General features: G+C 39.5%; 1 protein-coding gene across 1 annotated transcript in view; it reads left to right on the top strand.

Moving 5' to 3' along the window:
* The first annotated feature begins 16,817 nt into the window (after positions 1-16,817).
* SYT14 (synaptotagmin 14) overlaps positions 16,818-22,225 on the top strand; it is a 247,158-nt gene continuing 241,750 nt past the window's right edge. Inside the window, exon 1 of the mRNA XM_007451556.1 lies at positions 16,818-16,830. Within this exon, the coding sequence (XP_007451618.1) occupies positions 16,818-16,830 (13 nt within the window). The remainder of the gene's footprint in view (positions 16,831-22,225) is intronic.

Here is a 22,225-nt window from a genome sequence, read left to right as displayed (position 1 = left end):
GTCTTTCTTCCTGAGACATAAAGTATTCTTCAATACTTTTTAAAGTTGAAAAACTTCAGTATATGTTATATTCCTGAACTTAAAATCATCTAGAGAGGGGAAAATATTCTGTATTTAAAATCAATCCTTATGGAGTAAAGGTTTGCTTTTCATGAGAATCACTTGCTTTAAAAAATATGGATCCTCAGGCTGTACCTCCAAAGATTCTGATGCATTTGATGTGAGATGGAGCCTGGGAATCTGTGTTTCTAACAAGTCTCAGGTGATACTGTTACAGTATTAAGAACCAGGGTTTGAGAAAAGGGAACACTCTTGCACTGCTGGTGGGAATGTGAATTGGTACAGCCACTATGGAGAACAGTATGGAGGTTCCTTAAAAAACTACAAATAGAACTACCATATGATCCAGCAATCCTACTCCTGGGCATATACCCTGAGAAAACCATAATTCAAAAAGAGTCATATACCAAAATGTTCATTGCAGCTCTATTTACAATAGCCCGGAGATGGAAACAACCTAAGTGTCCATCATCGGATGAATGGATAAAGAAGATGTGGCACATATATACAATGGAATATTACTCAGCCATAAAAAGAAACGAAATTGAGCTATTTGTAATGAGGTGGATAGACCTAGAGTCTGTCATACAGAGTGAAGTAAGTCAGAAAGAGAAAGACAAATACTGTATGCTAACACATATATATGGAATTTAAGAAAAAAAATGTCATGAAGAACCTAGGGGTAAGACAGGAATAAAGCCACATGCCTACTAGAGAATGGACTTGAGGATATGGGGAGGGGGAAGGGTAAGCTGTGACAAAGCGAGAGAGAGGCATGGACATATATACACTACCAAACGTAAGGTAGATAGCTAGTGGGAAGCAGCCGCATAGCACAGGGAGATCAGCTCGGTGCTTTGTGACCGCCTGGAGGGGTGGGACAGGGAGGGTGGGAGGGAGGGAGACGCAAGAGAGAAGAGATATGGGAACATAAGTATATGTATAACTGGTTCACTTTGTTATAAAGCAGAAACTAACACACCATTGTAAAGCAATTATACTCCAATAAAGATGTAAAAAAAAACACACACAAAAAAAACAAGAACCACGGGTTGAGAAACAAACATAGAGAAGGTCTTCTTTATGCTATGCTACACAAAAGCGAAAAATGTGATTTTATTTCAGGAGTCAAGAAAATACACGAATTCATTAAGGCAGGTATTTTAAAGAAACTTGGGTATTTAATACCCTGTTGGGGGACATTTTGCTTTACTGCTAGTTTGGATGGCCAACAGAGTCAACTCTTCTTGGCAAAAGTTATGAGGTTGCTGCCAAATGTTCTTTGTGAAAACTTCAAATTGAGAATTCAGATCATTGAGGGCATGGCACAATATCATAATTATCACAGCCACCTCATCACCTACTGGCCTAATCAATTTTCTGGTAAAGAGGTTTCTTATCTCTTAAAGAGAAGTCATATATTTTTAAATCCTCTGTGTCCTCAAATGTATCACTGTTATAACAATGACTTTGGACTTAAAATTTTTAAGGAAAGTGCAAAATGTGCTATCATGTGACTCAGAAATAGGATTCACGAAGGGAAAATTTTAAAAACTTAATCCAGTTTTGACTTAGTTTTAGAACGAGTTAGCATTCAAATCTCTCCTTTTCTTAGTTATCTTTTTAAAAGTTGTAAAGACACATCAGTAGGATATTTTCTTCTTGATCCTTGCTCACATTCTTTTAGATATATGAAATTGTTATTTAAAGCAATTACACCCAGAAATATTTATGGTAAATGCTATTGTTTGTGTTGTTTATTATTTTGGCTTTAACCTTGTTTAACCTTTGTTAAAACAAATAAAAGATATAGTTAATTTGAACTAATTGCCAAATTACATTAATGAAGAATATGTATGTTAGTAACAATTTCATATAGATTATGTAAAATATATACAAAATAAAAAATAGAGGAAGCAATCACCTCATTACATTGTAAAAGCCCAATGTACTATCTAGGTAAACTGATTTTACCTCCTAGTTTCAACTAGTAAGTCTATGCTTTACCTACCTCTCATGCCTGAGACCTCTCACTAAGGTTCCGATCTTTTAGTAACCTCAATACCCTACAATACATTTTTATTTGGGTATCCTCTTGTGACTCAATCATCTCCCATAAAATGTTTCTAGTCCTCATATTTCTATGAATAATACCATTAATTTGGTCTCTTATGCTTATAACGTTAATAAATTAGAACTAATTTTGCTTTTTTCCATACTTAATCCTATATCTGTTAATATATATATATATATATATATATATATATTTTTTTTTTTTTTTTGGTTGACAATGATGGAGTTTGAATTGGATGAGAGCTAATGGTATTGAAACTCCACCTAGCTTAAGGAAAAAAGGGAATTTTCTGGAAGGATCCAGGGGTTGTTCACAGAACCGAAGAAAGAAGTGCAGGCACTAGAACAGGTCTAGGAACCTCTGGAATTGGAACCAGCAAACTGGTGCCACTAGAATGTGCTCTTTCTATCTGGATGATAACTATACTTTCTGAGTATTTTTCACGAGGCTGGGACACCAGTAAAAGATGATGTCACAGCCCACAGCTCAAATTGCATAAAGAAAAACTGAGTATGGTCTCCATTTTAAATTCAGCCAGTCTCAGGGAGGCATTCTTATTTGTCCAGCTTGAGTCACATGCTTATTCCTTGGACCAATCACTGTGGCTAGTGGATGTTGTACTATATTTGGGATTGGCAGTTGCAGTAGTCTGTGTCCTCTAAGAAGCAGATGTCAGAATGGAATTAAAATATAAGGATTTTATTCGAGGAAATGTCTGTGTGAAAGGGAGGGAGCTGGTCAGGGCTGGGAAGACATCAGACTATGATGCAGTCTGACCCTGAGTGAAGGAGAGAAAGTAGTTGGCCTAGATTGCTGTGCAGGCTATGGAAGGTTCAGCAAAGCTACTGGGTAGTTCTTGAGCCAAAGGAAGTTGGCTGAAATAGGAGTCCCTTGTCTCTCAGGAACTGATCTGCCTTGGTATTCCTGTCATACTCAGTGACTGGCAGGAGCAGCCTGCGGGAAGCGTGGCCTCCATGCAAATTTGGAGATGGGTTTCAAAGTGCAGCAGCTGGGTCCCTTAGTCAGTTGTGCTCCCTACAGTAGGAGGTCTATGGGGAGCGATCTCATGGCGGCATCTCAGTCCACTCTGAATCATACGGCTGAATGGGAGATGAGCAGCTCCTCGAAAAGAATGGATATATTTTTCTGGACAGATAAAACAATAATGTCTGGTACATTGCTCGTCAAAATTCTAACATGCCTCTCCAGTTCAAGTCTTTGTTTTTATTCCCACAGCTGCTGCCATTGTCCATACTTTCATGATCTTATTCTTGGACTACCAGAGCCTCTTCTAATTAGTTCCTGCCTCTATTCTCAACCTTCTTCTACCAATCTACACTCCACCTTGTAATTTAATGACTAGAACCTCAGTTTGAACATATCGTTTTTTTATTACAAGAAACCTACACAGTTTTCAGAGTTCTCATTCTCTCTCTGGCATTCGCAACTTTCTAATATGACTCTTACTATTCCCTAATACAACTCCTGTATCTTGCAAATATCACCATCCTTCAAGCACAACATGTTCATTTATACCCCAACCTTGTCTTAGAATCACAGAATCTCAGAAATGGAGAGTATCTATATGGGCATCAGTTGTTCTCCATTTTCGCTTCTTGAACTTAGGGAGATTAGAGGTGAATATGTGGGTATTAAATCAAAAATATAAATGAAGGGGAAGAAGATGAGATAGATAGAGATGGACAAGGGGTGGGAGCACGCAAAATCTAAGGTCTGGTCCATGTGACAAAATCAGCATATGGTCCTTATGATTTTGAGAGCAGGTACCTGGGATAAAATGAAGGCTACTGGGGAGCCAGACTTTTGGAGAGGGAGGGATGAAGAGAGTATGGGATGGGTTCCAAGAAGAGGTTTTTTGGTTTTTGTCTGGCTGTGCCACGCAGCTTACAGGATCTTATTTCCCTGACCAGGGACTGAAGCCAGGCCACGGCAGTGAAAGTGCTGAGTCCCAACCACTGGACTGCCAGGGAATTCCCCAGGAAGAAAGCCCACCTGGGAAAACTTCATATAAGATGAATTTTTAAAAAAGCCAAGTGAGTAAGAGGGGAAAGAGATGGAAGAAAGGAGACATGGAAGCTTCCCAAATCTGCCATCCATCTAATGTTTTTGTTGACCGGCCTGTTAGCATCATTCTGTTCCAGTAGAGCTTGTATGCAGGGTATGATTATAATCTGGTTTACTGTGGTAAAAAAATCCAATTATTTTACATACTAAACCAAGAGTGATTATTTGTAACAATAATAATCTGGGCACCAGTGTTTATAACAAGCCAAGATCTGTTTCTCTGCAGCTGCCACCCACTGGTTTTGGCTCTAACCCTTGCAACCATACAGAATAAGCCTGCTTCCTTTACAGCTGGCAGCCATTCGAATATTTGAAAACAATTATCATGGAGTCCCTGAGTCATTTCTTTTTCAGACGAAACATTATCAGCTTTTTAACCTTTTCTCATAGAATATAATTAGAAATATCTTGCTGCTGAATTCACTCCAGGTAGTTTCTTAACCAGGGCAGAAAAAGGTGGGATTACTGCTTTCTTTATGATAGATAATAAGCATCTAAAATGGCAGCCTAAAATCACATGAATAACTTTAGTAGGTACCCTATTTATGGAAATTAAACTTATTCTCAACGAAAACTCCAGGTCCTTTCCACTTGTGCTGCTTCTGGCTTAGGTCTTACCTCTTCTGTTTTCTTTCATTTATTGGAGGACTTTATTGAAGACTTCTCATTAATTAAATACATTTTTATTAATGAGGAACCACTGTGGGCTTGGCGCTGGGAGTGGGAAAGATTTATCACTGCTGGGATCCTCTCCCATTGCTGTGACCCAGGGAAGCTAGAGATGGCAGGACCCAGGGTTAGGACTAAGGGTGAGATAAGCAAAATGTCTAGGGTGCAAGTTTTAAGGAGGTACTTGCTCTCAGGTTTGTGCAAGTGCAGGACAAATAGTGTAGTACTCTGGATAGAGTTCTTATCCAGTCCCCCACTCTAGTTTATTGCTTTGGATAATCTGAGAACATAGACCAGGTAGGTTTAGTTCAACTCTTGGCCGTTTTAACTACAAAACAAAGCTTTAGAGTTAGTGCTTTTATATTCTGTACAACCACACAAACATATACTCTGATTTAATATACACTGGGGAAAATGAGAGTCATATATGGTCAGCGTGAGGGAGATCAGAATATAAGATTGGGGTTTTTCCTAGATCTTCCCATGGCAGTAAGGAGAAAAAGGAGAAGCATATAAATCCAACCCTAGCCCCCAATTTGGAGGTGCTTATACACAGGGGTTTCCTTTGGGCTGTGGATCCTTGATATCATTGTCCAAATTTTTCTTTAAAATTATCCCCTGGATCTAGATTCTCCCATTCTGTAGTGATACAGCTCAGAACATTAAGTGACTACCCAATGACCAGCACCAAAAGAAAAGCCCTACATAGGAAATTTGGAGAAAATAAAGAACTTCGCTATGATTATATAACTAAGCCTCAGACATAAAAGGAGGCTAAATCAAAAGGGAACGGCCCCTAACAGAGAGCAGTAAAACCCTTTCAAGGAAAACAAAGAAAAGGAGAGCACAGGCAAAGGTGAATTGAATATATACCTCATCCCTCAGGTTAGGTTGCCCTGTCCAGGTCAAACCAAATCTCTTTGGAGGACTTCCCATTTTATTCTCCTCAGTGAAAGGGGACCAGGAAGATGAATGAAACAGGATTCCTAAAGTAGGACTCAGCCTAAGGCCCATTCAATGATGAAGAGATACTCTAAATTTTATAATATATGTTAATGTAAAATGTCAGGCATGTTCTTCCCCCTGATTGAAGGGAAACAGGGTTGGGAGACATCACAGAGAGGAGGAGGAGCCATTTTTAACTTTACTTTCAGAATATAATTATATACTTTTAATTTTAAATGCTATTCTTGCTAGTTGTGAAAAATTTAAAGACCACAGAATGATAAAATATAAAGTGAAAGTCTAGGGGCTTCCCTGGTGGCGCAGTGGTTGGGAGTCCGCCTGCCGATGCAGGGGACGCGGGTTCGTGCCCCGGTCCGGGAGGATCCCACGTGCCGCGGAGCGGCTGGGCCCGTGAGCCATGGCCACTGAGCCTGCGCGTCCAGAGCCTGTGCTCCACAACGGGAGAGGCCACAACAGTGAGAGGCCCGTGTACTGCAAAAAAAAAAGTGAAAGTCTATCCCATGCTTCTGGCCCCCAGAAGAAACAACTGTTAACAGTTTGGTATATATCCATCTAACATTCCTGTATCTTAAAAATGTGCTATTACATATGTATTAGTCAGAGTTCTCCAGAGAAACAGAACCAATAGTGTGCATGTATATCTATATATCTATATGTATATCATCTATCTATATAATATATATGAGAGAGAGAGAGAGAGACAGAGAGAGAGAGAGAGAATAAGAGATTGGCTAATGTGATTATAGGTCCTAAGATCTGCAGTTGGCAAGCTGGAGACCCAGGAGAGCCGATGGTATAGCTCCAGTCCAAGTCCAAAGGCCTGAGAGCCAGGAGAGCTGACAGTGTAAGTTCCAGTCCAAAAGCTGGCAGGCTGGAGACCAGCAGGAGAGCTAGTGTTCCAGTTTGAGTCCAAAGGCAAGAAAAGACCAATGTCCCAGCTCAAGGCTGCAGGCAAAATGAATTTCCTCTTACTCAGTCTTTTTGTTCTGTTCAGGTCTTCAACTGACTGGATGAGATCCACTCACATTAGGGAGGGCAATCTGCTTTACTCAGTCTACTAATTTAAATGCTAATTTGATCCAGAAATACTTTCACAGACACATCCAAAATAATGTTTGGCCAAATATCTGGGCACCCTGTGGCCCAGTCAAGTTGACACATAAAATCACAACATATATTTATTATATATATAATATAATAAATGGGCTCATAGTGTATGAACTGGCCTATAACCTATATGCATTATGCATTCACATCAAGAACGTGGGCTTCAGAATCAGTGGGCCTGGGTTTGAGTTGTGACCTTGGTAAGTCACCAAATGGCTCTGAACTTCTGTTTCCTTATTTATAATACTGATCTAATAACATGATATACCTTACAGAGTTGTGATGAGAGTTAAACAAAATGTTGCAAATTAATTGCCTAGTGGAGAATAAGCCCTCCAAATGCTAGATTTAAAAGAAAAAGTCCTAACACACCATGGATATCTTTGTATGTCAATAAATATGGCTCAACTTTATCCATTTTTGATAAATGCATAGTATTCTATTGTATGGGTGAATCCTAATTTATTTAATGGACTCCTGTTGATGGACATTTAGGTTTTTTCTAATTGTTTACTTTTCTAAACAAACAAACAAAAAAGATAGTCTTCCAAACTTAATTATTTATTTAGGAGAAATTCATAAAATTAGAATGACTGGGTCAAAAATATATTACAGTTGACCCTTGAACGAGATGGGGGTGAGGGACACCAACTCTCTTCACAGTCAGAAATCCATGTATAATTTAGAGCTGGCCCTCCATATCCACAGTTCCTGCGTATCAGTGGTTTCACATCCAAGTGTTCAACCAAGGGCAGATCGTTTAGTATTACTGTATGTATTCATTGAAAAACATCTGAGTATAAGGGGACCCATGCAGTTTGAACCAATGTTGTTAGAAGTTCAACTGTAGGTATCCTTAATTTTGATTAAGATTGCCACATTGGTCTCCAGAAACATTATATCAATTTATCCCAGCCACTCCCCTCTCTTGTCCTCACATTTGGGAGCGTATCCATTTTCCCATACCCTTGTCAGAACTAAGCACTATCAAACACTTAAATCTCTGCTAAACTGATTTCTGAAAGAAGTCTCATTTGTTTTAAATTCCATTGCTTTTATCAATGGTAAACTTGAGCAATTTCGCATAGTTATTGCCCATTAGTATTTCTTCTTTTGTGAATTGACTCTTCATATCTACAACCCCTTTTCTAGTGGATGCCAACATATCGTTTTCTTACTGATTTTAAGTGCTCTTTAAAATCCTCAACAATACAATAATATCTAAAACTTATATGCCACCTAGTATAAGCCAGGTTCTAAGTGCTTTACATGTACTAATTTATTCCTCAAAAACATCCTGTAAAGTCGGTACTATTATTATTGCTATTTTACAGATGAAGAAACTGAGGCATATGAAAGTTAAATAACTTGCCCAACACTTTGCTGCTGTTAGGTGGTAGAGCCAGTTAGTAGGTATTTTGGCACTGGAGTCCATGCTCTAACTACTTTCTTTACTGCTCTCCAACTGCTGCAAATATTTCATTTCCCAATTTATATTTATCTTTAAAGTGTGTTTGTAGTGTCCTAAATTTTTACATAGTCTAATTTCTCCTTTTTAAATGATTTCTTGATGATCTTATTCTTTTACTTTTTTTTTTTTTAATTAAAACCCTATTTTTTAAAAAAATTATTTATTTAGCTGTGCCGGGTCTTAGTTGTGGCACAACAGGGATCTTCATTGCCACGTGCGGGATCTTTAGTTGCAGCATGTGGGATCTAGTTCCCTGACCGGGGATCGAACCCAGGCCCCCTGCATTAGGAGCATGGAGTCTTAGCCACTGGACCACTAGGGAAGTCCCCTTGCTGATCTCATTCTTAAACGGTGAATAGAAATTTCCCCAGCAAAGAAGATCTCTACCTTCCACCTTAAGACAGAAAGATAATTGTGTACAAAAGACATCCATGAGGGTGTGAGAGAGCAGGGGACATTCAGGAAAAACTGAGATGATCAGATACATGAATTCTGGGAGACAAGCTTGAAAAGGTCATTTGGAATTAGACTGTCAAGAACCTTCGAAGTATGGATTTTATCCTGAGGGTAGTGAAAGTGGGAGCTGCTTAACTTATGCTTTTGTTTTTAATAAAACATACTCATGTATAGAATGGTATAAAACAAAATAAAAAGAAATATTTTCCAACTGAGACTTCCCATACACACAGCATATTCCCAAGAGGTAAGCTTCTTTTATATGTTTCTGGTTTTGGTTCTTGCGATTATCACCATAATTCTAAAGAATATACTTACAGTTCTCTTTATTAATTTATAAGTTTAGACAATATCTATTTACTCCCATTTATGAAGGAAGAGGAATTTGGCTTATACGTACTATTTCTTACCTTTTCTCCCTTCACCCTCTCCTCCTAAATATATAGTCAATACTATACCATATATATGAATAATAAACGAATATATATACCCATGTTCTATTTTTCATTTATATCAATCAAAAATATATAAAACTTCTACTTACCTTTCATCAATTAAAAAAGAAAACTTCTAATTCTGCATTATGTAAGATGAGAGAAATTACCATCCCTAAGCTATTCTTTTTCTCTCACCCCTTTGCTTTACTTCTTAGCCTCTGATGGCTCTATCCTTACTTTGATGTTGTCAAGATTGCTAACATTTACATTCTGTTTTTTTTTTTTAGATGTTGGGGGTAGGAGTTTATTAATTAACTAATTTATTTTTGCTGTGTTGGGTCTTCGTTTCTGTGCGAGGGCTTTCTCTAGTTGTGGCAAGCAGGGCCCACTCTTCATCGTGGTGCGCGGGCCTCTCACTATCGCGGCCTCTCTTGTTGCGGAGCACAGGTTCCACACGCGCAGGCTCAGTAGTTGTCGCTCACGGACCTAGTTGCTCCGCGGCATGTGGGATCCTCCCAGACCAGGGCTTGAACCCATGTCCCCTGCATTAGCAGGCAGATTCTCAACCACTGTGCCACCAGGGAAGCCCAAAATTCTGTTCTTTACAGTAAGTATTTCATACTCTTTCTAACACCTTAGAGCAAATATTGTATTTTGATATTTTATAATATTATGATTAAATAAATATTATTTATTTTGATGCAAGGTATATGATTAGAAAATGTAATTGTATATTGCTAAATCAGTGCTGACCCAAACAGTGTCAAGGTCAAATGGATTTTCTTGTCTTAAACCCTAACAGCTACTCAAAATCATACCCTATTTAATTTGCTTGATGTATGGAATATATGGTTTTCCCCTGTAGACTATCTAATTGCCTTTCTTTTTTCTACTGAGAGAAGAAATAGATACCTTTTTCATGATAATAATAAGATCTTCCAGCTTTGTAATATATTAATTGTTGAATGGAAAGAATTTTCTCCCTGAGCATATTCTTCAGACTTGCTTTTCTAATTTAAATGTGTTGCTTTCTAGGCTTGCTGCCCAGCTGTCATCCTATGATTTCTCATTGTATTCATAGGTTAGTTTCACCGTTTCTTGGATCCATAGCTTTCTCTTCCTTGGATTCCGTTCTCATTTTGTCGGGCTATATCAAGTTTAAATCTAAAAACAAAAAAGTGCACGAGAGAATCCATGCATTCCTTAAATAACTTAATTTTGTCCTCACTGTTTTTGTTTGTTTGTTTGTTTTTTGCGGTATGCGGGCCTCTCACTATTGTGGCCTCTCCCGTTAGCAGAGCACGGGCTTCGGACGTGCAGGCTCAGCGGCCATGGCTCACGGGCCCAGCCGCTCCGCGGCATGTGGGATCTTCCCGGGCCGGGGCATGAACCCGTGTCCCCTGCATCGGCAGATGGACTCGCAACCACTGCGCCACCAGGGAAGACCTGTCCTCACTCTTGCCTAAGTTTGATTTGACAAAGAATTTGTACTCTGTACTCATTGTTCCATTCTTTTCTAACATCCACTTTGTTATTGAGATTTCTGACCAATTTGAATCTCATTTTTCTGGCATTGACTTTGTAATTTTATTTTTTTTCCATCTCATCATTGTCCTATAATAGATTGTTGTGGCCCAACAACAATCTATTATAATGTATTTCTGAATCCTCAAAAGATATTCCATAATTCCTTTAATAAACTGTTCCACCTTAAAATAAAAAACATCAATAAATTTTTTAACGTCAGAGTATGGCATGTTATATGAAACTCTATGAAATGTTCCCTTTCATTTATAACAGTATATAGTTAAGCAAAGAGAAATTCTATATTGGGAAAAAATAATTGGGAAGATAATAATGAGAAATATGATTCTAGATAAAAAGTTCTTTTAAGTTTCTTAAAGAGCTCTTTTAAGTTTCTCTTTATCGCCATCATCAATGGCTATTTTATCTTATTGGTGTACAGATGTACACTTCAAAGCTTAAGAACAACTAATATAAAAGATCTAGGCACCTAAGCTTATTATGACTTATTTATTCATTTAACAAAAATTTAGTAAGTACCTACTTTTATCCAAAGATTTCTATGTTTGTCCTTCTTGTGTTTGATAAATGTAAGCAATAAAAGCTCTTAGTGACCTTCTCTGAATCAGGCCCACACATTTATAGTTATATGAACTAAGGAGGTTTGAATGACTTTTGTAGCAGTAGATTTTCTCATCTAACTCAGAGTATCAATTATTTTCTTCAGTGTAGAATTCAATTTCCTTCCTACATATGTACGTTCTTGAGACCTTCTACAAGCTGCCTTCCGCTTTCTACATGATAGGTGGCCGCATTTACTGGTGTATGACATAATTATGTCATTGAAAAGGTCTGTGGTATATTTTTTGAACTTTAAGTGAAAATTGTTATGTAACTGTCACTTGTCATTATGGGAGCATGTAGCTGTGAAAAAATGTGTTTATTTATTTGGCTGCGTTGGGTCTTCGTTGCTGCGCGTGGGCTTCCTCTAGTTGTGGCGAGCGGGGTCTACTCTTCGTTGCGGTGTGCAGACTTCTCATTGCTGTGGCTTCTCTTGTTGTGGAGCACGGGCTCTAGGCTCACGGGCTTCAGTAGTTGCGGCTCGTGGGCTCTAGAGCGCAGGCTCAGTAGTTGTGGCGCACGGGCGTAGTTGCTCCGCGGCATGTGGGATCTTCCCAGAGCAGGGCTCGAACCCGTGGCCCCTGCGTTGGCAGGCGGATTCTTAACCACTGCGCCACCAGGGAACTCCCAAAACATTTAAAACAATATAATCAAGTACTCCTACCTAGAACAAAATACTACTTTGCTGTGAATAAGAACGTTTAGCTTAGTTCGTATCCCCGTAAGCACGTACTTGTTGAACATTTTGTGTCAAATTGCTCTATATGTTTAGAAGTTCCGTTCACTCCTCCACACTGATAGGCCAGTATCCTGCTGTGTTGTAACTGTGTCAGTAAACCACAGTGTACTGCTCCGTACATTTAGCCGATAGCAATAACTTCACTGATCAGTAATAAATATTAACAGAGATTATACAGGAGCACATTATATTTGGAGATGAAAAGGGAGAGGGGTGTAGGTGGCTCTTCAGTCTGCGTGAAAGGCTTAGAAAATATAATGGAAGAAAGTGTAGGGTAGTAAATTAGGGTCTATGCTGTTTGCTCTCTTTTTTCTTTTCTTTGGTAGAGCTTGTGCCATCTCTAAAGTTTTAGAGGGCAAGAAGGAAAGCTACCATTTGATCTAAGTGAATAAAAAGAATTCTAGAATGCTCCACGTTTATTTTCTCTCTTAGCTATTACTTTGCTGCCTGTAGTGGAGTAAGTGACAAGTCTTGAGGAAAATTAATTGGTGGAGGAAATCGAAGAGAAAAAAGAATTGTTCTGATTTATGTTTACTTTTATTTTTTCTTTCCATTTTCGTCGTTAATTGCCTCCACACAGCAGGATAGATACACTTCTTATTGTACTTATTATACCCTATCAGGTAGAGTATCCACAAATGGGAAGTTATTACTGTTCTCCTACCACCAAAGACATGACAGTTTATCCCACCAAGTAAGTGCCCATTGAGCAATCTTCTCTGGCAGTCCCTCCCTGAACCCCACCGTGCCATTTCTGTAGCTCTAAGGCTGTGCTGTCTGATACAGTAGACACTAGCCACATATGGCTAGTAGCCAGTGTATTGCGTAGCACAAATATAGACAGTTTTCATTATCGCAGACAATTCTTTTGAACAGTTCTGCTCTAAGAGAACCTCAGGGAAATGTGTTGAAGTATAGTATCGTTGCAGGCATCACTTAAGTTTTCTCTGTCCAAGAATCCCTTTCTGGGAACCATTTTCCTTTCTCCCCCGTTCATCCGTATAGGTCCCATGGGGGCCACTGTATTCCTCCATGACCCTCCCATTATGGCCACAGAGGTTTTGTTAGAGGTATGCACCTGACCCAAGCTAGGCTAATTTTAGTATCTGGCTTCCTAAAGGGTATGGGGTAGGTTACCCTATTTAAATAGAGCTAATGACATCCCACCTTTTTTGGAATTTATGGACTTGGGGCACAGAAATGTGGCAGAATCTGTGAGCTGTAAAGCTTGGAATTTCTCAGTAGTCATGTTTTCCACCATAGGGATAAAGTTAGCTTGTGGTGAGCAAGCAAAAAAACCAACATGCAGAACAGGTAGAGATAAGGAGCAGAAAATATTGTGATAGCGTTCAGATTCCCGAGATTGCTGATACTGAGGCCCAGCTTTATTTCTATACTTACACATTTATAATCAACTTTCCATTTTTCATAAGCTAGTTCAAGTTGAGTTGCTCTAATTGGAAAAAGCTCCTAGAGTAAATAACTAATATATAAATGTTTCCATGACATTATGATTCATGAAAGAAATGCAGTATTTATGGTTTTAACTAGATTTTCATTAGATCCTTATATCTAGCGACATCTTCTCAGATAACTGCAACTGCTAATAAAGCTTAAAGTTTTAAAATGTCTCTCTTATGCAAACATTCAAAATCCCTGGATAACTAACACTTATTAAATTTTCCAAAATGTAATTTTTGGTATAGGTACTTGTTAAGACTCCATTTTTATATACGTAATATATAATACTAGAATTAAGCATATATTTAATTATATATACTAGAATAAAATATATATTACAAGATAGAATTTTTGCTCCATTCTTTTAATGGCTTTGGACTTTTTCGGTTGAATAGCTTAAATTAAATAGAGGAAGGTTCCAAATTTAAAAATCATTTATTTCTTAAAAGTACATTGGGAACTTTTGTAACTTGGAACATACTCTTCCATCAAGATAGTATTGCTATTAATAGTGGTAGGTTATTTTGTTTGGCACATGAAAACTATTTAACTAATGTAGGTGCAATTACCTTTCACTTTCCCTTTGAGCTGTTCTTTCCACATGATTCACCTTCAGTGCTTTCTTTTTCTGCTTTTGATGTTTCAGCTATACCACTGGATAATTAAGCATTGTGTCCTCCTGTAAGTCAAACTATCATTTTAAACAATATGTCTATGAAATATTGAGTTGAAACTTAAAATACCAAAAACACATTTCCATTTCCTAGTCATAAGAAAAGGAGTTACTTTGACTTCTTTTATTTTTCTTTTCCTGTCTCAGCTCCTAACTATCCACAGCACATGATGGGAAAATTGGGTAATTGCTTGAACTATATGTTTAGAAACTATTTTTCAAATAATTCATTAACAAGGAAGAATGAAGAATTTAAAATGAAGCATTTCTTGAACATCCCCTACAATGTAAAGGTGTATAGACTAAAGATTATTTAGAGGTATATGGTCAAAATTACAAAAACGTCTTGTCCTTAGGTGGGATGCATGACTGATAAAATTTAAAAATATTTAAATTATAAATAATTGGCACTCCTCCAAATTAAAAGTATCAAACCCATGGCATACTTTAGAAATAAGAGTATATAAGAAGTTAAATCTCAATTCCAAGTGGCCCCTAAGCAAACTCAGAAGCCATATGAAATGTTGGAAAGTTAGGTTAAGCCATATGATATTGCCCAACAGTAATCATAGAAATTTCCCAACTAGTATCTGGACAGTATTTTTTAAAAAAAGGCAATATTGGTAGGGAGAATTATGCATTCTAATCTGGGGGGAAATGTCATCAATATTGAGTAGCCTTGGCCTAAATTCCCAGATTTGACAAGTTTGAAGCTCATGTTCGCCACACACACACAAATTCATTTTCTGAGCAAACTGTGATATCAACCTGAGTTATGGGAGCTCAAATAACTTGGACCCATATATGATACTTAGGTAATTGATGATGTAATGATGATTTTTTTTCTTTTGGCTTTCAATGTAAAATTCTTAAAAAGGCTGAGAAGAGCCAGCCAGAAAACACAAACCCAGAACTGTGGTTTCAAGTTCAAACCAATGCCTTGGAGTTCAAGACTATTTTAAGGGAGGTTGCTTGGAGAAAATATCTTTGGCACTATACATATTTTACCTGAATCTCATGGATATCTATAGTAAACATACATACACACAGAGCTTTCCTAAAACATAGACATTTTAATATTTTCTGGTAGGACAGCATTTTGTTTGATCTTTCAATATCAACTCTTGTTTGTAGCTAGCTTTTAGCACAGTTCCTGGTTTGATATTCACCGAACTAATGAAAATGGTAAAGAATGAATGTCTATTGAACATAAACTGTGACTGAGGGAGAGATTATATAAATGCAGTGAAAGACAATTTCTGCTCTAGATTTACAGTCCAATCTCACTTACATAAGTGCAAAATTTTCTTTGTGTCAGTCTCCAGTATAGCTATTTTGCACTAGGAGTAAGCATTTTCTCTGCAAGGAGAATCACCAACTCCTTGTTCCTCCATGTTGTTTATGCCGTTCATTGTCAAGGTCCTCGAAGTACCAAATGAAGCTGAGAGTTGGGTAAATGTTGAGTGGCTCAGGTACCTCAGGTCCAAATTAAACAGCCAGCTCTGTGTTCGACGTTGACCTGTGACGGTTCATAATGCTCATAGGTTTGCCAGTTAAAAGAACTTGAATGTCACTTGCTTTTTCAGGCCCTTTGTCAAAACGTCTGTCTCATCTCTACTTTTGTATACCTCAAATGTGTGGAGACAAATGCCAACGCATATTTCCGAGGGAAGACCAAGCTCAGGTTGATGGCAAGCTTTATCAGGAGTCTAAGGGGTGAAGTGCACGAGCACACGTGTGTGCGTGTGTGTGTGTGTTTGTGTATGAGAGAGAGAGAGAGAGAAGCAGCTGTCCTCAGGATCCCTCTGTCTCTCTCCCGTTTGCTCTTTGCCAGCTAGCCCTCTCTCAGCCCACAGCGGAGATCTGAGGCGAGTATTTGGCTGATCCAGGCAAAGCAAAACAAAAACAAAACAGACCTTCAGATTACCAAATCTGAGGGAGTCACTGGGTGGGGATTCTTGAGCCCAGTTTCAATTGAGACCTGTCCATGGTCCTGACCATATCCTTCCCCATGCCCCTCCCTCATCGGTTTCGAAGGCCGCAAGCAAGGGAGGAGCAGACGTCTCCGCCGGGGTCCTGGGCCCACAGAAGCCCCCGGCCGAGCGGGTGGGAGCCGTCCGCACATACTCAGTGCGCCTCGGGCTGGTCTTGGGCGCCGGTGCTGGGGCTCTTTGGACCCCGCACCTGTTTCGGATCCCGGCGCGAGGCGCGGTGGGGGAGGTGGGGTGGGGGCGAGGCGGCGTCACGTGCCGGCGGCAGTGGCGGCAGGGGAAGGTTCCATTTCTTCCGCGCGCTCGCGGCGCTCCGCCCCACCCCAGACCGCCCCGCCCGCGGCTCCCCCAGGCCGCGCAGCCCGGCGACTGCGGGGCTAACCCCGCCCAGCTCCACTCGCCGGCTGCCCCGGCGCGTCCTCCGTCCGCACGCCCGCTCGTCGCCCCCGCCATCCAGTTGGTGCGGTCCAGGGCGAGCGCATCATGGCGATTGAAGGTAAGTGGAGGCGTCCGTGGTTGGTGAGGAGGGGGGAAGCCCAGGTAGCGGGGGCTCGGAGGTGCACGAGAGGCCGAGGCGAGGATGGGGCTGGGAAGCGGCTGTGGAGGCGCAGGGTCCCCGAATGCGTCCCGGGAGGCGGGTGGGCGGAGCGGCGCCGCGGGTCCTCCCGACTCTCGTCGGCCCTGGCTGTTCCGTCGGCCTCGGTCCGTGGCCCGGCGCGGGGAGGAGCTGGTCCGGCTGACAGGTATGGTGCCAGGGCCGCTGCCTCTTCCTGGCTGCGCGGAGTGGGGCTCCGGTGCGGCCCTGCCGACCCGGCGGGACTGGCTGGGGGAGCGAGGGACCGCAGGGTGTACCCCCTTCCATTGACCTCGCCTCAGCAAGCCATCCTCCCACAATACCCGCCTTCCTACCAAACTGGGAGCCCAGTTTTGCTGTCCTGGTCCTAACCCTTCTCAGTCCCTACTGTGGAGCCGATGCTCCGTCCGTTCCCCTTTTGATTGCTGTTGTAGGGGACCAGGAAATTTGGAGTGAGGTTTATTTCCTTCTCAAGTGTTTTTTCCCCCTAACACTCAAAACTGGTTTTTCTCTACGAAAGAGGTATAAATACATCTTTACAGCAAACGCACACGCTTAGAATCCTGCATATATATCAGTCCTTTAAGAGTTACAGTGCCATGAATACTAATATTTTCAAAAAAGTAGCTTAATAAATTAAGTTCCTAGATAAGGTACATAGTTGGCACTAGAGTGTATTTTTCTCTTCTTCCAAAAACATGTAACTGGGATGAAGTGTCTATATTTTGCCTTTTTTTTTTTTGCTTTGTTTTTAAGGAAGATATTTTGAAAATTAATATAACTCGTCTAGGATTTATGTGAACGTCTACGTCATCTTTCAGCCCCTAACTCTTACCTTAATACAAACAATGAAAGTAGTTTGTAAAATTTCCCTGTGTGTTTGTATGCATCATACAGATGTGCAAGGCCCCTACAGCAATATCATCACTAGGCTAAATTTTATGTGTTCCTCCTAAGTAAAACTTTTCAAAGCACTTCCCATCTTGGTGACCAATCCCTAGTGGCATACATCTTTGCCAGCTCCAGAATTGTTTCAGTTTTGTGTTTACGTTTATCTTATTTATTTAAGAGATTGATTACCTATTATACGCAAGACACACATTCAAACAGTTTCAAGTGTCTGCTTTAGCTAAAGTGATAGAGGGCACTGGGAATAAGATCTACCAATAATCTTTGATATTCTTGTTATCCAGAGCGGCACTTTCAAACTTTTCCTTACTATGCTTTTTACTAGAGGTTTAAAATCAAGAAACCAAATACACTAATTTATGTTTTGTACTTTATTTCCACAACCACTTTGTAGTAGAATTTCTTACGACTTGGTAAAGATAAAAACGTTATTGCAGAAGGCGAGGAAGAATCAGCCAGATAGTACCCAGATATGATCCTATAACTTGTAATTTCTTTAAAAATTTTCCAGTTTTCCCCCTTTTTCTCGATTGATCCTTCCCTTCTCCCCCTGCCTCCCTGTAGTTAAATGTGATCGATTCCTTTTTTAAGTCAGCTGATGGCATTTTGCTCTGCCTATTACTACTTGTATGTTTAAAGAACAAGATTTTTGCTTTCCCTATTCAAGAGATTCTTCTGTGCTTGAGATACTCTTGATTAATATTTTCATACTTAAGCATTTGTTTAAGGCTTCATAATATAAAAGTCAGGAATTGTCTTTTCTAGTTTGGCAAGGAAACTAGTTAATACTAGCATTTCAAATAAAGATGTCAGGTAAGGTGTGCTGTTTATCACATACTAAAGCAGATTACTTATACATATCACCCCATGCTATGTTATGAAATAGAATGAGCTCTGGATGAGGGCTTTATACTACGGACATCTTAGAATTTTAGGGGCCCAAGGAAGCATCTCATCCCACCTTCCCAAAGAAGTGGCTGTTAAAACATGCAGTGCCTTCATTCACCTGTTAATTCCGTAGACTTACTGAGCCATAGCTGTACTCAGCATTCTGTGCTAGACTCTGTGGGGCCGTAAAGATGAATAAAACCACATTTCTTCCCTCAAGGAGTACGTGTTCTGTTGGGGGAGACAGATAATTTTAACCATGCGATTACAATATAGTCTGAACACCAAGAGATGAATCATCCTTTTGTATAAAAATATTCAATGATAATGAGTTCATTGAACCAATATGCCAATGTGGAACTGTAATTCTTATAGTTCATAAGGTCTTTGTTTTGACCAAAAATCTGCCATTTAGTAACTTCTTTCTATCCACTCATCCTAGTTCTGCTTTCTAGAGCAATATATTAAAAGTTCACTATTCTCTGTGTACACAACATCACTTCTACCATTTGAAGACATCTCCTGAGCATTTTCTTTTCTAGACAAAATATTTAACTCTTCCTCTGGATGGTCTGTAGTTATATGTTTGATATATGGTAGTGGGCCACTCCATTCCAGATGTTTTGTTGAATAGCGTACATTAAAACTTTTGTATCACTCCTTGACTTGTGCATAATCCTATTAATGTAGCTTAATATTAGAATAGCCTTTTTGGAACTTCATGTTGACTCAGGATGAGGTTGTAATCAACCAAAATTACAGTCACTTTCACCTGGACTACTTTCAAGTCATGTGTCTTCAGTCCCTTGCATGGCTAACCAGTGTCTTGACTTGAAGAACAGATTATTTGTATCTGTTAAGCATACTCTTATTTGTCCTGCTCCATCGTTTTAGCCCTTTAATTTTTTTTTTTTTTTTTTTTTGGTCGTGCCACATGGCATATGGGATCTTAGTTCCCCGACCAAGGATTGAACCCGTGCCCCCTGCATTGGAAGTGCCAGAGTCTTAACCTCTGGACCGCCAGGGAAGTCCCTAGTTTAGACTTTTAAGAACTAAGGGTTACTTTTATTTCCTTCTTTTTGGAAAACCCTTATTTTACAATACCAATTAATCATTTATTTCCTCTTTTTATCAATCAGACAGGTAACTGCTAATCAGGACTTCAGACAAATATAACATGATGGTGTTACCACTCTGAGCTAATATAATTCCAGTCAGAGGTGAAGAGGTTAGCCCTATCTTAGGTTAAGGTACAATTTTTAAAAAGCATATTGAAATATTGGGTAGTTTACAGATCCTTATTTTTACCCTAGAGGTTTGGTGGGTGATACCAGGTTGGGAATCATTGGTCCAGCCTCGCCTATCAAGATCTGTAATTGTTATCTGGCATATTAACTCTTCTAATGTTGGCCTCTGTCAGTCTGACATTGTTGACTAGTTCCTGTTTTTCAAAGTTTTCTCTTCCTCTCTTGATTACTTACTTCTCAGCCTTCTGTTTATCTCCCTAATCTAATGTTTTCTGTGTTTCCATTCTCAACCCTATTCTCACTCTGCTTTATACACACTGCTGTAATTGCAATGTGTATCAAGAATAATGTTGGAATCACTTATTTATAAATTTGTCTCCCCAGTCTGACCGTAAATGCCTAGAGAATAACGTTTATTTGGTTTTTATTCATTAGATTTTGTACAGTATCTGAAAATAGTATGTACTCAACACGGTTCTTGAATTGTTATAATGGACTTCTATGCATTATCTTAATGGGTTGCATCCCTTGCCCAGATGTATTTGACCAAATATCTGCCATTTAGTAACTCCTATCTATCTCCTCATCCCAGTTCTGCTTTCTGGAGCAATAAATTTAAAATCCATTATTAATAACTTAAAAGTATGCATGATTTTCCTCACTTATATTTCCAGATAGTAGCTACATATCTTGGATGTTTCACAGCAATTCAGAATTTTTAGCTTGGGACATTCAAAATGTCCTAAACTAAAGTTGTCGTCACAGCTACTGAGTCCAGCCTCCATGCTCCCCACTCCATGCAAATTTACCATCTGAGTAGCATTTTTAAATAACCAGACACCTGAATTACAAAGCTGGAAATCAACCCTGTCTTATAATTCACTCCCCACATCCTGTTGATTACCAAGTCGTACCACGCCTGCATCTCAAATTAACTGATGATGTTTAGTGCTTACATTTTAGGTTTTCCCTTATCTGTCATTAAGAGACTTGTATTAGTTTCCTCACTTGTCATCTCCAGTCTTTAAGATTCATTCCAATCCATTTTTCAAACAATTGCTAGTTATCTTTGTAAACTTCGAATCAGAATTATTTAAAACCTCAAGATAAAGCTAGTCTTTAGTGATCTGGCCTACACCCTTCTTTCATCCAGTCCGTATTTTTCTGTCTCTTCCATAAGATTATCATAAGACTCCTTGCAGAATGTTTTGCTTAAGTAAAAATATTCACCTTTATTGTTAACTTGCTATATATTAACTTTAAGTACTTAACATCTGTGGGTAGCATTTTTAAAAATTGTGAAAGAAGGGTAAATTAGAGAATCTGTGTGTGTGTGTATACTCACGTTTTAATTTAATTTAATTTAATTTTTTTTTTTTTTTTTTTTTTCTTGCGGTACGCGGGCCTCTCACTGTTTTGGCCTCTCCCGTTGCGGAGCACAGGCTCCGGACGCGCAGGCTCAGCGGCCATGGCTCACGGGCCCAGCCGCTCCGCGGCACGTGGGATCCTCCCGGGCCGGGGCACGAACCCGTGTCCCCTGCATCGGCAGGCGGGCTCTCAACCACTGCGCCACCAGGGAAGCCCTACGCTCATTTTTTGTTCATAATGCATCTTACAGTTTATCACACACTTTCATATATATTTTTTAAGTCATTAGTACAATTTTGAGATGCTCTTGAAGATTTGTTGTGACTCTTAAAATTTCCAAGGCATAATTTGGGCTTTCAAAAGCCATTTGAGGGCTTCCCTGGTGGCGCAGTGGTTGGGGGTCCGCCTGCCGATGCAGGGGGCACGGGTTCGTGCCCCGGTTTGGGAGGATCCCACATGCCGCGGGAAAAAAAAAAAAAAGAAAAAAAAAAAAGAAAAGCCATTTGAAATGTGGAATTAAAAAACCCAATACAGGACTTCCCTGGAAGTCCAGTGGTTAAGACTCCGTGCTTCCACTGCAGGGGACATGGGTTCAATCCTTGGTCGGGGAGCTAAGATCCTGCATGCTGCACAGCCAAAAAAAATAATGATAAATAAATAAAATAAAGGACCAATTTTAAAAAAACAATACAAACATGTATTATTAGTCTTGAGGGAGAACATCACACTCCTTTCCTTCTTTCCATTCTATTGTTAAAGCTATATCATTACAATGTATACAGGGGATAATATAATTAGAAAGTCCTACCTGTCAGTCTGTGGCTGACTAAGGCAATTTATTGAACAGTTTGTATTTGGAAGATTTAGAGTTCAGTTTAAGCAGTGATGTTCCTAGAAGAGATCCT

This window comes from Lipotes vexillifer, unplaced genomic scaffold, assembly GCF_000442215.2.
Source record: "Lipotes vexillifer unplaced genomic scaffold, Lipotes_vexillifer_v1.1 scaffold111, whole genome shotgun sequence".
NCBI classification, from domain to species: domain Eukaryota; kingdom Metazoa; phylum Chordata; class Mammalia; order Artiodactyla; family Lipotidae; genus Lipotes; species Lipotes vexillifer.
Note: the sequence above shows the minus strand (reverse complement) of the source record. Positions and strands in the feature narration are given on the sequence as shown.